This window comes from Phyllobates terribilis, unplaced genomic scaffold (genome assembly GCF_046119375.1).
Source record: "Phyllobates terribilis strain yellow unplaced genomic scaffold, ASM4611937v1 Scaffold_7__3_contigs__length_470593459, whole genome shotgun sequence".
Lineage (NCBI taxonomy): Eukaryota > Metazoa > Chordata > Amphibia > Anura > Dendrobatidae > Phyllobates > Phyllobates terribilis.
The window spans coordinates 131,266,273-131,280,613 of record NW_027362767.1 but is presented as its reverse complement, the minus strand read 5'-3'; the positions used below and the strand labels follow the sequence as shown (position 1 = coordinate 131,280,613).

At 42.3% G+C, this 14,341-nt stretch overlaps 1 protein-coding gene across 9 annotated transcripts in view; it reads left to right on the top strand.

Annotated features, from left to right (window-relative positions):
- PACS2 (phosphofurin acidic cluster sorting protein 2) overlaps nucleotides 1-14,341 on the top strand; it is a 116,567-nt gene that overhangs the window by 38,112 nt on the left and 64,114 nt on the right. For all 9 annotated transcript variants that reach the window (XM_073639165.1, XM_073639163.1, XM_073639162.1 and 6 more), the window contains exon 2: nucleotides 7,727-7,814. In XM_073639165.1, coding sequence (XP_073495266.1) covers nucleotides 7,727-7,814 — 88 coding nt within the window. The remainder of the gene's footprint in view (nucleotides 1-7,726; nucleotides 7,815-14,341) is intronic.

Below are 14,341 nucleotides of genomic sequence, written 5' to 3'. Positions count from 1 at the left end.
TATGTAGGATATATAATAGATGTAGGTATAGTGACCCTTTATGTAGGATATATGATAGATGTAGGTACAGCGACCCTTTATGTAGGATATATAATGGATGTAGGTACAGCGACCCTTTTATGTAGGATATATGATGGATGTAGGTACAGCGACCCTTTATGTAGGATATATAATAGATGTAGGTACAGCGACCCTTTATGTAGGATATATAATGGATGTAGGTACAGCGACCCTTTATGTAGGATATATAATGGATGTAGGTACAGTGACCCTTTATGTAGGATATATAATAGATGTAGGTACAGCGACCCTTTATGTAGGATATATGATAGATGTAGGTACAGCGACCCTTTATGTAGGATATATAATAGATGTAGGTACAGCGACCCTTTATGTAGGATATATAATGGATGTAGGTACAGCGACCCTTTATGTAGGATATATAATAGATGTAGGTACAGCGACCCTTTATGTAGGATATATAATAGATGTAGGTACAGCGACCCTTTATGTAGGATATATAATGGATGTAGGTACAGCGACCCTTTATGTAGGATATATAATAGATGTAGGTACAGCGACCCTTTATGTAGGATATATAATGGATGTAGGTACAGCGACCCTTTATGTAGGATATATAATGGATGTAGGTACAGCGACCCTTTATGTAGGATATATAATGGATGTAGGTACAGCGACCCTTTATGTAGGATATATAATGGATGTAGGTACAGCGACCCTTTATGTAGGATATATAATGGATGTAGGTACAGCGACCCTTTATGTAGGATATATAATAGATGTAGGTACAGCGACCCTTTATGTAGGATATATAATGGATGTAGGTACAGCGACCCTTTATGTAGGATATATAATGGATGTAGGTACAGCGACCCTTTATGTAGGATATATAATAGATGTAGGTACAGCGACCCTTTATGTAGGATATATAATGGATGTAGGTACAGCGACCCTTTATGTAGGAGCAGCCGGAGTCCTGTAATATTGTCAGATGCTGCTAATCTTGTGTATGAACAGTTTCTTATCTGCTCGTACAGATTATCCCCTCCAGTGGTTGCACTATCCCAGTGTTGATAGTGTTGGGGGAGTAAAGCTCGGCATGGTCTGTCAGAGCTGTAATTGTGTGGGCAGTAACCATCAATTCCCGCAGACAGAAATCTGCTGAGAACAGTTGTCACTTTCCTGGTGTCACTCCTGACAGCTCGTGTGATGTATTCCTCAGTGGGTAGGTGCAGGCGGGAGCTCAGCCCAGGGGTAAAGTGACGCTTCTGATCGGTGATGCTTACAGGACTTTTCTTGCCTTCTGTAGAGAACGCTGGGAAGCTTATTACATTATACAAAGTTTTTAACTTTTTTTTCCATGAAGCCTAATTCTGGCCATTATGCGACTCGTATCCTGCATTTGTAGCCGGTTTCTCCCTCTGCACTCAAAGTCTCAGCAGTTTCTCTTTTGTGCCTTTTTGCCTTTGTTTCCCTTCAGCTTCCCCCTCTATAGTCTTTATATAAGCAGAAAGTATCATTTGATCCCTCCTTGCAGACAGATTTGTGGACAGATTTGAGCAGTTTTTGAGTGGGTGATCCATGCAGTGCAGAAAAATGTTGTGACGTTTAAGGTGTTTAATATTAGTTTCTTATCTTCACTTTATTTTTGATATTGTGGGATAAAAATAAGTTTAGTTGTTTAAATGGAGCGGTTCAAGCTCAGAAATGGGTAAAATTGCAACGTACATGTAAAAACAAGCAACACTGCAATTTAATTATTTAAAAATTCCCCTTCTCAAGAATGGAGAGAATTTTAATTTTATATATACAGCTTAAGTGCTGGAGTTACCAGCCATCCTGCAGCCGCTGCCGGACCGGTTACCTGAGCAAGCAGTGTGCGGCACTAGCACGGTCTATGATGGCAAGATGTACCAAGGTTATGGCATTGGCAAGGTCTATGATGGCAAGATCTACCAAGGTGATGCCATTGGCAAGATCTACCAAGATGATGGTACTAGCAAGATCTATGATGGCAAGATCTACCAAGATGATGGTACTAGCAAGATCTATGATGGCAAGATTTACCAAGATGATGGTACTAACAAGATCTATGATGGGAAGATCTACCAAGGCGATGGGACTAGCAAGGTCTGTGATGGCAAGATCTCCCAAGGTGATGGCACTAGCAAGGTCTATGATGGCAAGATCTACCAAGGTGATGGCACTAGCAAAGTCTATGATGGCAAGATCTACCAAGGTCATGGCACTGGCAAGGTTTACCAAGGTGATGGCAATGGCAAGATCTACTAAGGTGATGACACTAGCAAGGTCTATGATGGCAAGATCTACCAAGGTCATGGCAATAGCAAGGTCTATGATGGCAAGATCTACCAAGGTGATGGCACTGGCAAGGTCTACCAAGGTGATGGCAATGGCAAGATCTACTAAGGTGATGGCACTAGCAAGGTCTTTGATGGCGAGATCTACCAAGGTCATGGCAATAGCAGGGTCTATGATGGCAAGATCTACCAAGGTAATGGCACTGGCAAGGTCTACCAAGGTGATGGCACTAGCAAGGTCTTTGATGGCGAGATCTACCAAGGTCATGGCAATAGCAAGGTCTATGATGGCAAGATCTACCAAGGTAATGGCAAGGTCTATGATGGCAAGATCTACCAAGGTGATGGCACTGGCAAGGTCTACCAAGGTAATGGCAAGGTCTATGATGGCAAGATCTGCTAAGGTGATGGCACTAGCAAGGTTTATGATGGCAAGACTTACCAAGGTGATGGCACCACCAAGGTATAGACCTTGCTAGTGCCATCATCTTGGTAGATGTTGCCATCATAGATCTTGTCATTGCATTGATGGCAAGATCTACCAAGGTGATGGCATTAGTAAGATCTACCAAGGTGATGGCAAGCTTTACAGCTTTCTTGCAAGATTGTCAGATTCAGTCCCCCAGCGTTTCTTATAGCAGCCGGGGAAGAGAGCTTAATTTGGACCAACGACGCGATTATGCCACTCATCTGACCTGTCATTCTTTTGGAACGCACTTGCCCCAGCAAACCCGGAAGCAGTGGGCCTGGATTTCTGCGCTCCTGAAGATACAACTTGGAAAACCACTTTAAAGAATCGCTCCCATTTAGGTACATTAAGATGCTTATCATTCGCCATGTTCCTTGGTTTCCAGCACCGCTCCTATATATTCCATTTTCTCGATAGGTGCAGGTTCCAGGAGAAGGATGCGCATCTGTTAGACCGTTATGGATGCATTGACTTACGCTTTAAGCAGGGTAAAAATGCGCTGGAATATTGTTACACCAGATTCCGTTTATAAAAAGATCCAGCAAGATTCCTTTCTAGAGATCACTTGGAGAAATGTGCTGACATTGTTTCAGAATTCAATGTTCTGATGATTCAAAGGCGGGTTTATCTGGCTGGAATGTAACGCATCGTGTTCAGCACTAAGCTAGGATTTACTGACCACCAGAACCTCATAGCGACCACTAACCGAAGGAGTCCGTGTCACATCACACAGGAGTGTCATTTCCAGTAACACTTGTCATGTTCCCCCATGAAGAATTCCCTCTGCTGTGACAAACCCTGTTGCATTGTAGTGAGTTTCTGCATGTCAAGGGGTTAGTTTTCTTAAATGAGCATCTTAAAGGGGTGTTCCTGAATTCAAATCATAAAGGGGTTTTCCAGATTCAAACACCTCCATCCTTCCCAAATAAAACTGTACTTGACTCACCCTCCCCGGGTCCATCACTGAGTCTCCACTACTGCTCCCAGTGTCTTGCTGTCTGCAGAGATGACTTCACGTTGATGGCACTGCAGCCAGTATCTGAGCACAGCGGCGCTGCTTGAGCTGACTGCACGAGCTGCGGTGCTGTCGATGTGAGCAGCGGTGGCCACTCAGCAGTGGACCCGAGGAGGGTGAGTAAGGCAGTGTTTGTGTTTTTAATAACCAAATGCAACGGGTGCACAGGTTTTCCGAAATCCGTAAACCTCTTTGATGCTTTTCCTGTGGATAGCTGATTGAGATTGTAATGGTCATCTTGGGCTAGGCTCACAGGATGGATTTGCTCAGTATGAATCCGAAACAAAACTCAACTCCTCTAGTTTAATGGCCACATTGGTAGTCCGTGGCCGCTGATCAGAGTCCTTGGAGCGCTGCAGGTGAGTTTACGCAGCGTCAAATAGAAGCTCAGTAGGCATGGGCGTTTTTCCTGCCTAGAGGTGCACAAATTTCTGCACCAAATACTTAACGTGTGCCCTTAAGATTCACACTGAATTTGGTGCAGTTCTTCTCCTTCAGATTTCAACAGCTCATGTAAGAAAGAAAATGCTTTTCTTCTTCTGCTCTCCTGATCTCCTGGCTGGGCCCAGTTCTTCTGGCATCAGTGGTGACTGTTGACAGAACAGATCATCTGTAAGGGACGACAAACCAAGCTTGGCGCAGGGAAGCCGCTGCGGGGGCAGCAGAAAATATTACTGTTTCCTAGAAGTTGGCTTGCAGACTCCATGATGCTGCTGACCTAGTTTTTCTTTTTCTTCTGCATTTTCATTCATTCCTGTAGGAATAGCCTCGTGCAGAGCAGTAGCATGGTTGTCACGGTTTTAGAACCTGGAAGAAAGGAATTAATATAGTGACGTATTCGAGAAAATGCTTTTAGTTTTTGAAACCAGAGTCTTTGCGCTGCCATATTGCCTTCTTTTTTTTTTTTTTCTTCAAGACTTTTGTTCTCTAAATTTTTCACCCTTATGGATCCTCGATCCATGCATGGGACTGCTTCTGTAAGAAGATCGATCTTGTGCAAGCCTAGATAGGACCACCAGGGTCTTCTCCACTGTTATCTTGATAGGATCAAGCCATCGGATTGCTGGTCTTCCTCTTCGCCTTGTCCTTCTATTCTTTGGACCATGATGTCCTTCTCCAGTGATTGCTTTCTTCATATAATGTGTCTAAAGTAGGCAAGTCGCAGCTTGGTGATCCTTGCTTTGAGTGACGAGTCTGGCTTGGTTTGTTTGTTCTTCTTGCCATCCTTGATGGCATCCTTCTCCAGCACCACATTTCGAAGGTGTTGATTCTTCTTCTGTCTTGTTTCTTTACCGTCCAGGTTTTGCATTCATAGGTCACTACAGAGAAAACATAGGTGCCCATATACATTAGATTAATGTTCATCAAACCTGCCTATTTAAAGGCAATCTGTCAGCACAAAATGACTGTTCAACCCAAGCTCAGGTTCTTGGGGCAGCATTGGCGTGGTGCGAGTAGATCGCTGCACCGTCCTACTTGTTTTCCATCTATCTCTGTTCTTTGGTTCCTGTTAAAGCCACAGCTGTCAATTTGGGAAGAGGAGGATGCAGATATTAGGGAAAGTGAACAACATGGCCACGTCAGGGCCGCACCGAGCCCTGTGAAATCCTTTTATGTAGCATCAGACTGCCATCAATGTGTGTAGGGCTGGAGGAAAGACTGGGTTTGTTGAATTTCAATGCCCTATCCTTTTTGTTCTCTCTGGAAATAAGCCACCCGCTGAAGGATTCTGCCAGCAACTCGCCTCCCTCTCCCCATTGAAAACATGTGAACTCTTGGCCGAGTTAAGTATTCATGTATGTAGAGGAGTTGGAGAGATGGCCTTCAGTCGAACGAGTGCATCCTGCGAATGCTAACATAAATTATATTTCCTACATTGCCCATCCTCCGCGCCAGTCATCAATAACCAGTTTAGTTACTTATTAATCGTCACTAGTCACGTTTTAATAAAGAAGGAAGATTTATTTATAACTAAATGACTAATAAACACTATTGTTAGATATTCCGCAAGCATTTTATGACGAGCTGTGTGAAATCCCGTGACTACAATGATTGGATTTAATCTATTTCCAGCAGGGAATCGTTGGGCAATCACATAATGCCCAAGGGCTGAACAGTAGAGGAACGAGCCTCCGCTCCCTCCCTCCCGGGTAATCATAGGCCGCCACGGCATTGATGTCTGCTCCTGTGCTATTGACTTTTAGCCATTTGAGTTGCAGAACAGTAAAGGGGTTGTCCGGGCAAAATAACAATCTTCAGTCTGATATTCAAACCACATCCACAGTTCCTTTTTTTTGCCCTCTGTGTATCAATTTGCATACATTTCCACACTCATTTTACTATGTGAAATCTATTAGTGGATAGCTGTTCTTTGTGGATCAGCCTCTGTCATCTGACGGATGGGAAACATATCAGGACCTCCGAGTATCACGGTTCCATGATTTCCGGACCGGTCACGGACCTCCTGACCTGAACTCAGTAACTTCATATATTCCTATGAGGCTGTTGTGTTCAGATCAAAAAAATCATGGCATGTTCTTTGAGGTCTGAAATTAGCCTTACATGCTGGACAATTACACATGGATGGGCCGTATCCACCAGAGTGGGAGCTGCCCCCCTTTTTTTTTTCTTAGCAGATCTGGTTCTAGGAAGACTTCACTCCCACCCACTCGACTCAGGGGTTTTCTGGTTTCAGTAAACTAAAATTAATCAGCGTTAATATGTTAGTAATTTATTTGCTGCCTTTAGAATGGAATCATTAATGGTTAATTTCTAATGGATTTGTGAAATATGACCAGTGGTGTATGGAGTCTTACTGGCAGTGCTTCATGAAAAAAGTATGCAGACTAGCGCTCTGCCGAAAGAAAACTGCACTGTTAATAGGTGGCACTAGAGAGAATTTAATTACTTTTCTGAAGGAACGCTAATCTGCATATTTTTTCCCATGGAAAATAACCTATAAGACGCCACACAACTGTTCTCCTTGGGGAAAGCCACTTCTGCCCCAATCTGTGTTAGGGATTGTCTCCCCTTCATTCTTCAGGAGCGCACTGCTCCCCTGCCTCCCGACTTTGTGTACCCTGGAACGGTGCGCTCCTGAAGATTGACGGCTCAGAGCAGCAGCACGACCATGAACTGGGCTTTCCTGTGCTGCTAGAAGAAACTGTTTTTCCTCCGCAGCATAGTAGAAGTGCAGGGTAACCTGATGGCCACGCAGTAAACCATGATGCCTTTCATTCAGTAGATATTTCAGACTGTTAAATACCAAGGTAGGTGCCACAAGATCACTGAGCACGCTTTTTGGCTACAGTGGTCGTGTTGTAGTAGGGACGTCACTGCTACTACCCTGTAAGTAATGGAAAGCCATTGGGCCTTAGTTCACTGGTGCACTTGGTGAATACTCTTGTGGTGGCAGCCGGTGATGGCCTCTTTCTGCCACCTCCCAGTATAACTTTCAACTTGTGAACTATATTTCCAGCTATATCTCCAGGTACATTTATCTTCAGGAGTTCACTGCTTCCCTGCCTCCCAGCTTCCTGCTTGCAAGGGGGATAGTGCGCTCCTGATTGACCGTTTAGGTTGGCGGCATGACTGAACCAATGGGTCCGAACTGTGCTGGTCCAGGCCACTGCCAGCAGAAGCAGCTTTGCCTTTGCAGAATGAGAGCAGCGCCCCGACGCCGAGGCTGGTCAGATCCATCCATACAGCACTTGCAAGTGCGTGCTTTTAAATTGTTCTTGTTTGATCAGTTTATTGCAAATAGCAGAAAGGTTATATGTTTTACTAATAAACCTAATTTTGAAATGGGAGCTGAATAATTTTAATTGCAAATGTATGTGCATATGTATAACGTTTAATTTTATTGTATTTTAATAGGTTTTTTTCTTTTGTCTTTTTCAGGCTCTGCAGTCTGACTCTGAAGAAGCTTCTAGTTGTGAAGGAACTGGACAAAGAGCTTATTTCGGTAGTAATTGCTGTGAAAATGCAGGCAAGTGGCATCCGAGACGAGTCTGTAGTTGTATATTTTATTCTTGTGGATTAGCACATAACTGCCACATTACTTCCTATTATTTAGCATTTCTTGTCCTGGGAAAACTTTATTTGAACACAATCCATTGTGACAATCTGTCTGTGGATCGGGTCACGGCGCTACGCTGTGGCTCTTGCGCTACGCTGTGGCTCTTGCGCTACGCTGTGGCTCTTGCGCTACGCTGTGGCTCTTGCGCTACGCTGTGGCTCTTGCACTACGCTGTGGCTCTTGCGCTGTGTTTTTCATTCATAGACAAATCATATAAAAACAGCCTAGTACTCAATCTTATAAGATATGTAATGAATAATGGGTGTATTTACCCTGAACAATGCCACACATAATCTTCTGTGCATATTAAGAGGTCCACAGATTCCACCCATTGTAGCTCAGAGGGAGGTGTGGATGATCTCCTATGTCTAGGGATGACTTGTCTTGTTGCTGTCAGGAATATTTGAGTCCTTTTTTGATAGATGAAATAGACGTCGGGAGAACAGAAAGTAGTGCTGCTACTGGGGAATTTCGTACATTTGTACCAAAGAGACTATGAAAAAGATCAAAAATTGATTTCCAGAGTTTGACAACAGGACATGCCCACCGAAAATGAGTCACATTACCCAGCTCTGAATTACATCGCATACATTTATCAGAGGCATCAGGGAACATGTTATGAAAGCTTTTTTTCATATATATATTTTTTATAAAATGACAGTGTTGTTTTTTTTTTTTTATGAAAAATTATTTATTTACTTTTTTAACTCCTTCATGACCAGAGCATTTTCTGTGACCGACGCCAGATAATTAGGACAGGACATCTTGTCTTCCCAGGGTTTTTTCTTATTATTACTTATTTCTACGTGTATTTTCTTAACAGCATGACATTAGCCAGAGACGAGCGCCCCGGGGGCGAGGTGGTTGTTGCAGTAACAGTGAGGAATATTCCAGCTTTCCATACGCCCATGGATGCGTCCCTTGATGACCCAGCACATTTCTGGTGCCATATAACCTTGTTGTTAACTGAATGCAGGGGTCACATGAAGCGTGAGGCTTCATTCTGTGGGGCCATGAATGCATTACACTGGACTCATCTATTCTTTCCTAGAAAAACTATATAATTACCTAATTTATAGAGGGATTCAAACTGGAACACTATGGCCAGGGGTTTTGTAGAGTTTTGGCAAAGCTGCGTTCTTTAGCAATATGAAATTGATCAGCTCAGAAGTTTTGAGTCTTTTCCAAATAACAAACTTCCTCACCTTGGTATTCCACGCCTACCAAAAGTGGTCCAAGGTAGGATCTGCAAAGCAACAACATAGTTATGTGTGAGGAGTAACAGTTAGACTGTCTGATCTATTTCTCAAAAAAGAGCTACTGTAGCCTAAATTGCCTAAAAAGTTCCTCCTGGCTATGATGAAATCGTATCCGAGCTCCCCAGCGCGCGTTTCGCCTAAGCATTTTAGGTGATTGGATCTTGGGCCATTTCCAGGATGTTTCCAATTGAACTTTAACTTCTAGCACTAGTTAACATAAGAAAGCCTTAATAAAGCAAAGCACAAAATGAAGATTGAAATCATGTGATATCGTCTCTGGTGACAAGTCTTCAGTCGTACAGAGAACCTGCAGAGGAAGATCTGTTCAGAGGAAAACCCCTGAATTATTGAATTTCTTACTGGAGGGTAGCTGGCCCATGGAGGGGTCCTTCCTAAAAGCACGGTTCTACTTCTGGAGCTCTCTTCCCATCGTATGAGTCTTAGATTTTACAAACAGCCTGCACTCCTTTATAAAATAACAATGAGCAGTCCCTTTAAGGACTTGTATACTTGTGTAACCATTCTGATTTTCCTACATTTTCTTTACATTGGTGTTTGCTTTCTCACAGTAACCACATACGCCCGCTGTATCGCTTTCATTGCGGTGTTTCTCACTTTATTATCATTCCACTTAGCAGCAGATCATCGGATCTGCATAGACATAATATCCTATAAAGATAGGAACAGCCGCCGCAAAAAGCACTTATGTAGGTTGGAACTTGACAGTCTCTGTAAGATCACATGTGTGACGCTCGAACAGAAGTGCTTCATGATGGGGTGGATGAAATGCTTTTCTTGTTACAGTGGCGTGTTTTAAAGAGACATTCAGCCAATGCATTTATGCAAAGAAACGTATCCAGCAGGAAGGCATTGTGGAACATTTATGTAAAGTGCGGTCTACTGAAAGAGGCAAATCAGTTTTGTGCAAAAAAAATCAAATAAATATATAGATATATATATATATTTGTGTGTATATATTTTAAAAGAGCCAGGTAGACTAGGGTTAAATCCTAGCACTACAGGTCCTGATTAGATGCCCCTGGATAGCTATGACTAGAACCAGGCCATGTGTTCACTGGTCGGTCAGCTGTGGGAAGCTGAGCAGAGTGTATTGTATTGGAGCTGAAGAGAGACAATCCAGAATCTCTCTGAGCAGAGACTGCACAGGCCGTGTGCACCAAACTGCAAGTATCACTGGTTACTATAGACGAGAGCCGTTTTGTGGGACCGAACTGGGACTAGCTTTGCAGTGTCGAAGTTGCCATAGTCTGTATTATTTAGGTAGTGCCTGGACAAGACACTATTCCGTTTACAATATAAAAACTCTGCGGCTGTGTGTTCCAAGTGGCTTCCAGAGAACTTCCAAAATAGTGGAATCGTTTGGTTGGTGAATAAAGGATCCTCAGTATTTTGGATGTGCTGCCTCCTTTTTGGATGGATATATATAGAATATAAAAAAAAAACTAGAGCAGCACCAGAGCAATGAGGGTGCGAATCCTTCCTGGCAATAACCAAACCCTCCAGATAAGAAAAGCAACTAGTGGCAGCTCCCCAAAAAAATATTGTTAAAAAAAAAAGAAGTGTTTTTTAATTGCCCATACAATGGTTTGTGTGTGTCTGTGTCTCTTTATACAGTTGAAACCAGAAGTTTCCATCCACTCTATATAAAGACACATCTGCATGTTTTTCTCAATATCTGACATGAAATCAGAATAAACCTTTCCCGTTTTACGTCATTTAGGATTACCATCATTTTTAATATTTGCCAAATGCCAGAATAATGATTGAGAGGATGTTTTAAGGCATTTTTATTACTTATTGCAAAGTCAAAAGTTTCCATACATTTCATTAGTATTTGGTACCATTGCCCTTCAACTGAATGACTTGGGTGAAACGTTTGGGATCTCCTTCCACAAGCTTCTCACAATAGTTGGTTGGAATTTGGGCCCATTCCTCCTTACAAAACTGGTGTAACTGATCCATGTTGATACAGTACTCGTTTCACTGTGGATATTGACCCAATCTTACCAGCTTCCACCATAATCTTCACAAGGTCTTTTGCTTTTGTCCTTGGGTTGATATGCACATGTCAGATCAAAGCACGTTCATCTTTGGGACACAGAACCCGTCTCCTTCCTGAGCGGTATGATGGCTGGACATTCCCATCTTGTTTGTACTTGTTCATCTGTACAAACAATTATACACGAGGCACCTTCAGGTATCTTGAAATTGTCTCCAAGGATGAGCCAGGCTTATGCAAGTCCACAATTCTCTTCCTGATATCTTGACTGATTTATTTAGACTTTCCCATGATGCTACACAAAGAAGCAGTGTGTTTTCAGGTGTGCATTAAAATACATCCACAGGTGTGTCTGTAATTAACTCAGATGTTGCCAAAATCCATGACAGCACGGTGTGTTACGAACGTTAATGTTTGAGACTGTGGCCCCAACTCTCTTCAGGTCATTGACCAGGACCTCCTGTGTAGTTCTGGTCTGATTCCTGACCTTTCTCAGAATCCTCCTTACCCCACAAGGCGATACCTTGCATGGAGCCCCAGACTGAGGAAGATTGACAGTCATCTTGTGTTTCTTCCATTTTCTAATACTTGTGACCACAGTTGTTGGCTTCTCACCAAGCTGCTTGCCTATTGTCCTGTAGCCAATCCCAGCTTTGTGCAGGTCTACAATTTTGTCCTTGGTGTCCTTAGACAGCTCTTTGGTCTTGGCCATGGTGGAGAGGTTGGCGTGAGATTAATTGATTGTGTGGACAGGTGTCTTTTTATACCTGTAACAAGTTCAAATAGGTGCAATTAATACAGGTAATGAGTGCAGATTTGGAGGGCTTCTTAAAAAACTTAACATGTCTGTGAGACCAGAATTCTTGCAGGTTGATAGGTGATCAAATACTGATTTCATGCAATAAAATCTAATTTGGTTTTCCTTTTTTAGATTCTGTCTCTCACAGGTGAAGTGTACCTACGATAAAAATTACAGACCTCTCCATTCTTTGTAGGTGGGAAAAACTTGCAAAATCGGCAGTGTATCAAATACTTATTTTCCCCACTGAATATACATACTTATACAGTCATGGCCGAAAGTGTTGACACCCTTGAAATAGTTTCAGAAAATGAAGTATTTCTCCCAGAAAATTATTGCAATTACACATTTTGTTATACACATGTCTATTTCCTTTGTGTGTATTAGAGCAACACAAAACAGAGAGAGAAAAAAGGCAAATTAGACATAATTTCACACAACCCCAAAAATTGGTTGGACAAAATTGTTGGCACCCTCAACTTAATATTTGGTTGTACACCCTTTAGATTAAATAACTGCAATCAATCGCTTCCTATAACCATCAACAAGCTTCTTACACCTCTCTACTGGAATCCTGGACCACTCTTCTTTTGCAAACTGCTCCAGGTCTCTCATATGTGAAGGCTCCTTCTCCCAACAGCAATTTTAAGATCTCTCCACAGGTGTTCAATGGGATTTAGATCCGGACTCATTGCTGCGACTTCTGAACTCCAGCACTTTGTTTCCATCCATTTCTGGATGCTTCTTGAAGTATGTTTGGGGTAATTGTCCTGCTGGTAGACCCATGGCCTAGGACACAAACCCAGCTTTCTGACACTGGGCAGAACATTGCGACGCAAAATCCATTGGTGATCTTCAGATTTCATGAATCCTTGTACACATTCAAGGCTCCAAGTGCCAGAGGCAGCAAAACAAACCTAAAACATTTTGGACCTCCACCATATTTTACTGTAGGTACTTTATTCTTTTCTTTGTAGGCCTCCTTCCTTTTTCTTTCTTTTTCTTTAAACAATAGAATGATGTGCTTTACCAAAAAGCTGTATATTGGCCTCATCTGTCCACAAGAAGCTTTCCCAGAAGGATTTTGGCTTACGCACATACATTTTGGCAAACTGCAATCTAGCTTTTTTATGTCTTTGCCAGCAGTGGGGTCCTCCTGGGTTTCCTGCCATAGCGTTTCATTTAATTCAAATGTCGACGGGTAGTTCGCACTAACACTGATGCACCCTGAGCCAAAGTCCTTTGGAACTTTATTGTTGCTGCTTACCCACCAATCCGGACTATTCTGCATTGCAAACTTTCATCAATTTTTCTCTGTCATCCACGGAGATTAGCTGCAGTGCCATGGGTTGTAAACTTCTTGATTATGTTGCGCGCTGTGGACAGAGGAACATCAAGATCTCTGGAGATGGACTTGTAACCTTGAGATTGTTGATATTTTTCAACACTTTTGGTTCTCAAGTCCTCAGACAGTTCTCTTCTCCTCTTTATGTTCTCCATGCTTAGCGTGGCACACAGACACACAATGCAAAGATTGAGTCAACGTCTCCCCTTTTTATCTGGTTTCAGTTTCGATTTTCATATTTCCCACACCTGTTACTTTGCTACAGGTGAGTTTGAACGAGCATCACATACTTGAAACAAAGTTTTTTTACCCTCAATTTTGGAAAGGTGCCAACAATTTTGTCCGACCCATTTTTGGGGTTTTGTGTGAAATTTTGTCCAATTTGCAATTTTTTTCTCTGTTTTTGTTTGGTCGTTCCAATATTCACAAAGGAAATAAACATGTTGATAACAAAAACGTGTAATTGCAAGAATTTTCTGGGAGAAATATTTAATCATTTTATGGAACAATTTGACGGGTGCCATGTTGTATGTATAGGTGTGTGCATATAAATGTAATATATATTTCACATACGTATGCCTCATTCTGCAGCCAGCAATGGACTGTGCAACACACAGGCAATAGAAGGCAATCGGTGCCATATTGTTAATGAAAATTTTCTCATAAAATACATGCATTTAAGTAAAAAAAAATTAAATAAAAATAAAGTACTGCAGTCAAAACCTATAACTGTATAATGCTTGGTGCAGGGCTAGAGTAGGGCAGTGCAACACAAGGAGATTAGTAATTTCTAAGCCCTAATGCACATGGCCACATTTTCTTAAAGGGACATGGGCTCTGTACTGTACCGCCGTATGGCTGTCTATACAAATCTGACAGATGGTCTGCGCCAGCACTACTTCTCCAGGAGAATATTATCTATTTATATAGTGCCATTGATTCCATGGTGCTGTACATAAGAAGGGGTTACATAACAAAATAGCAGCTCTGGTGTTGGTGAGGCGGCAGCTCCGG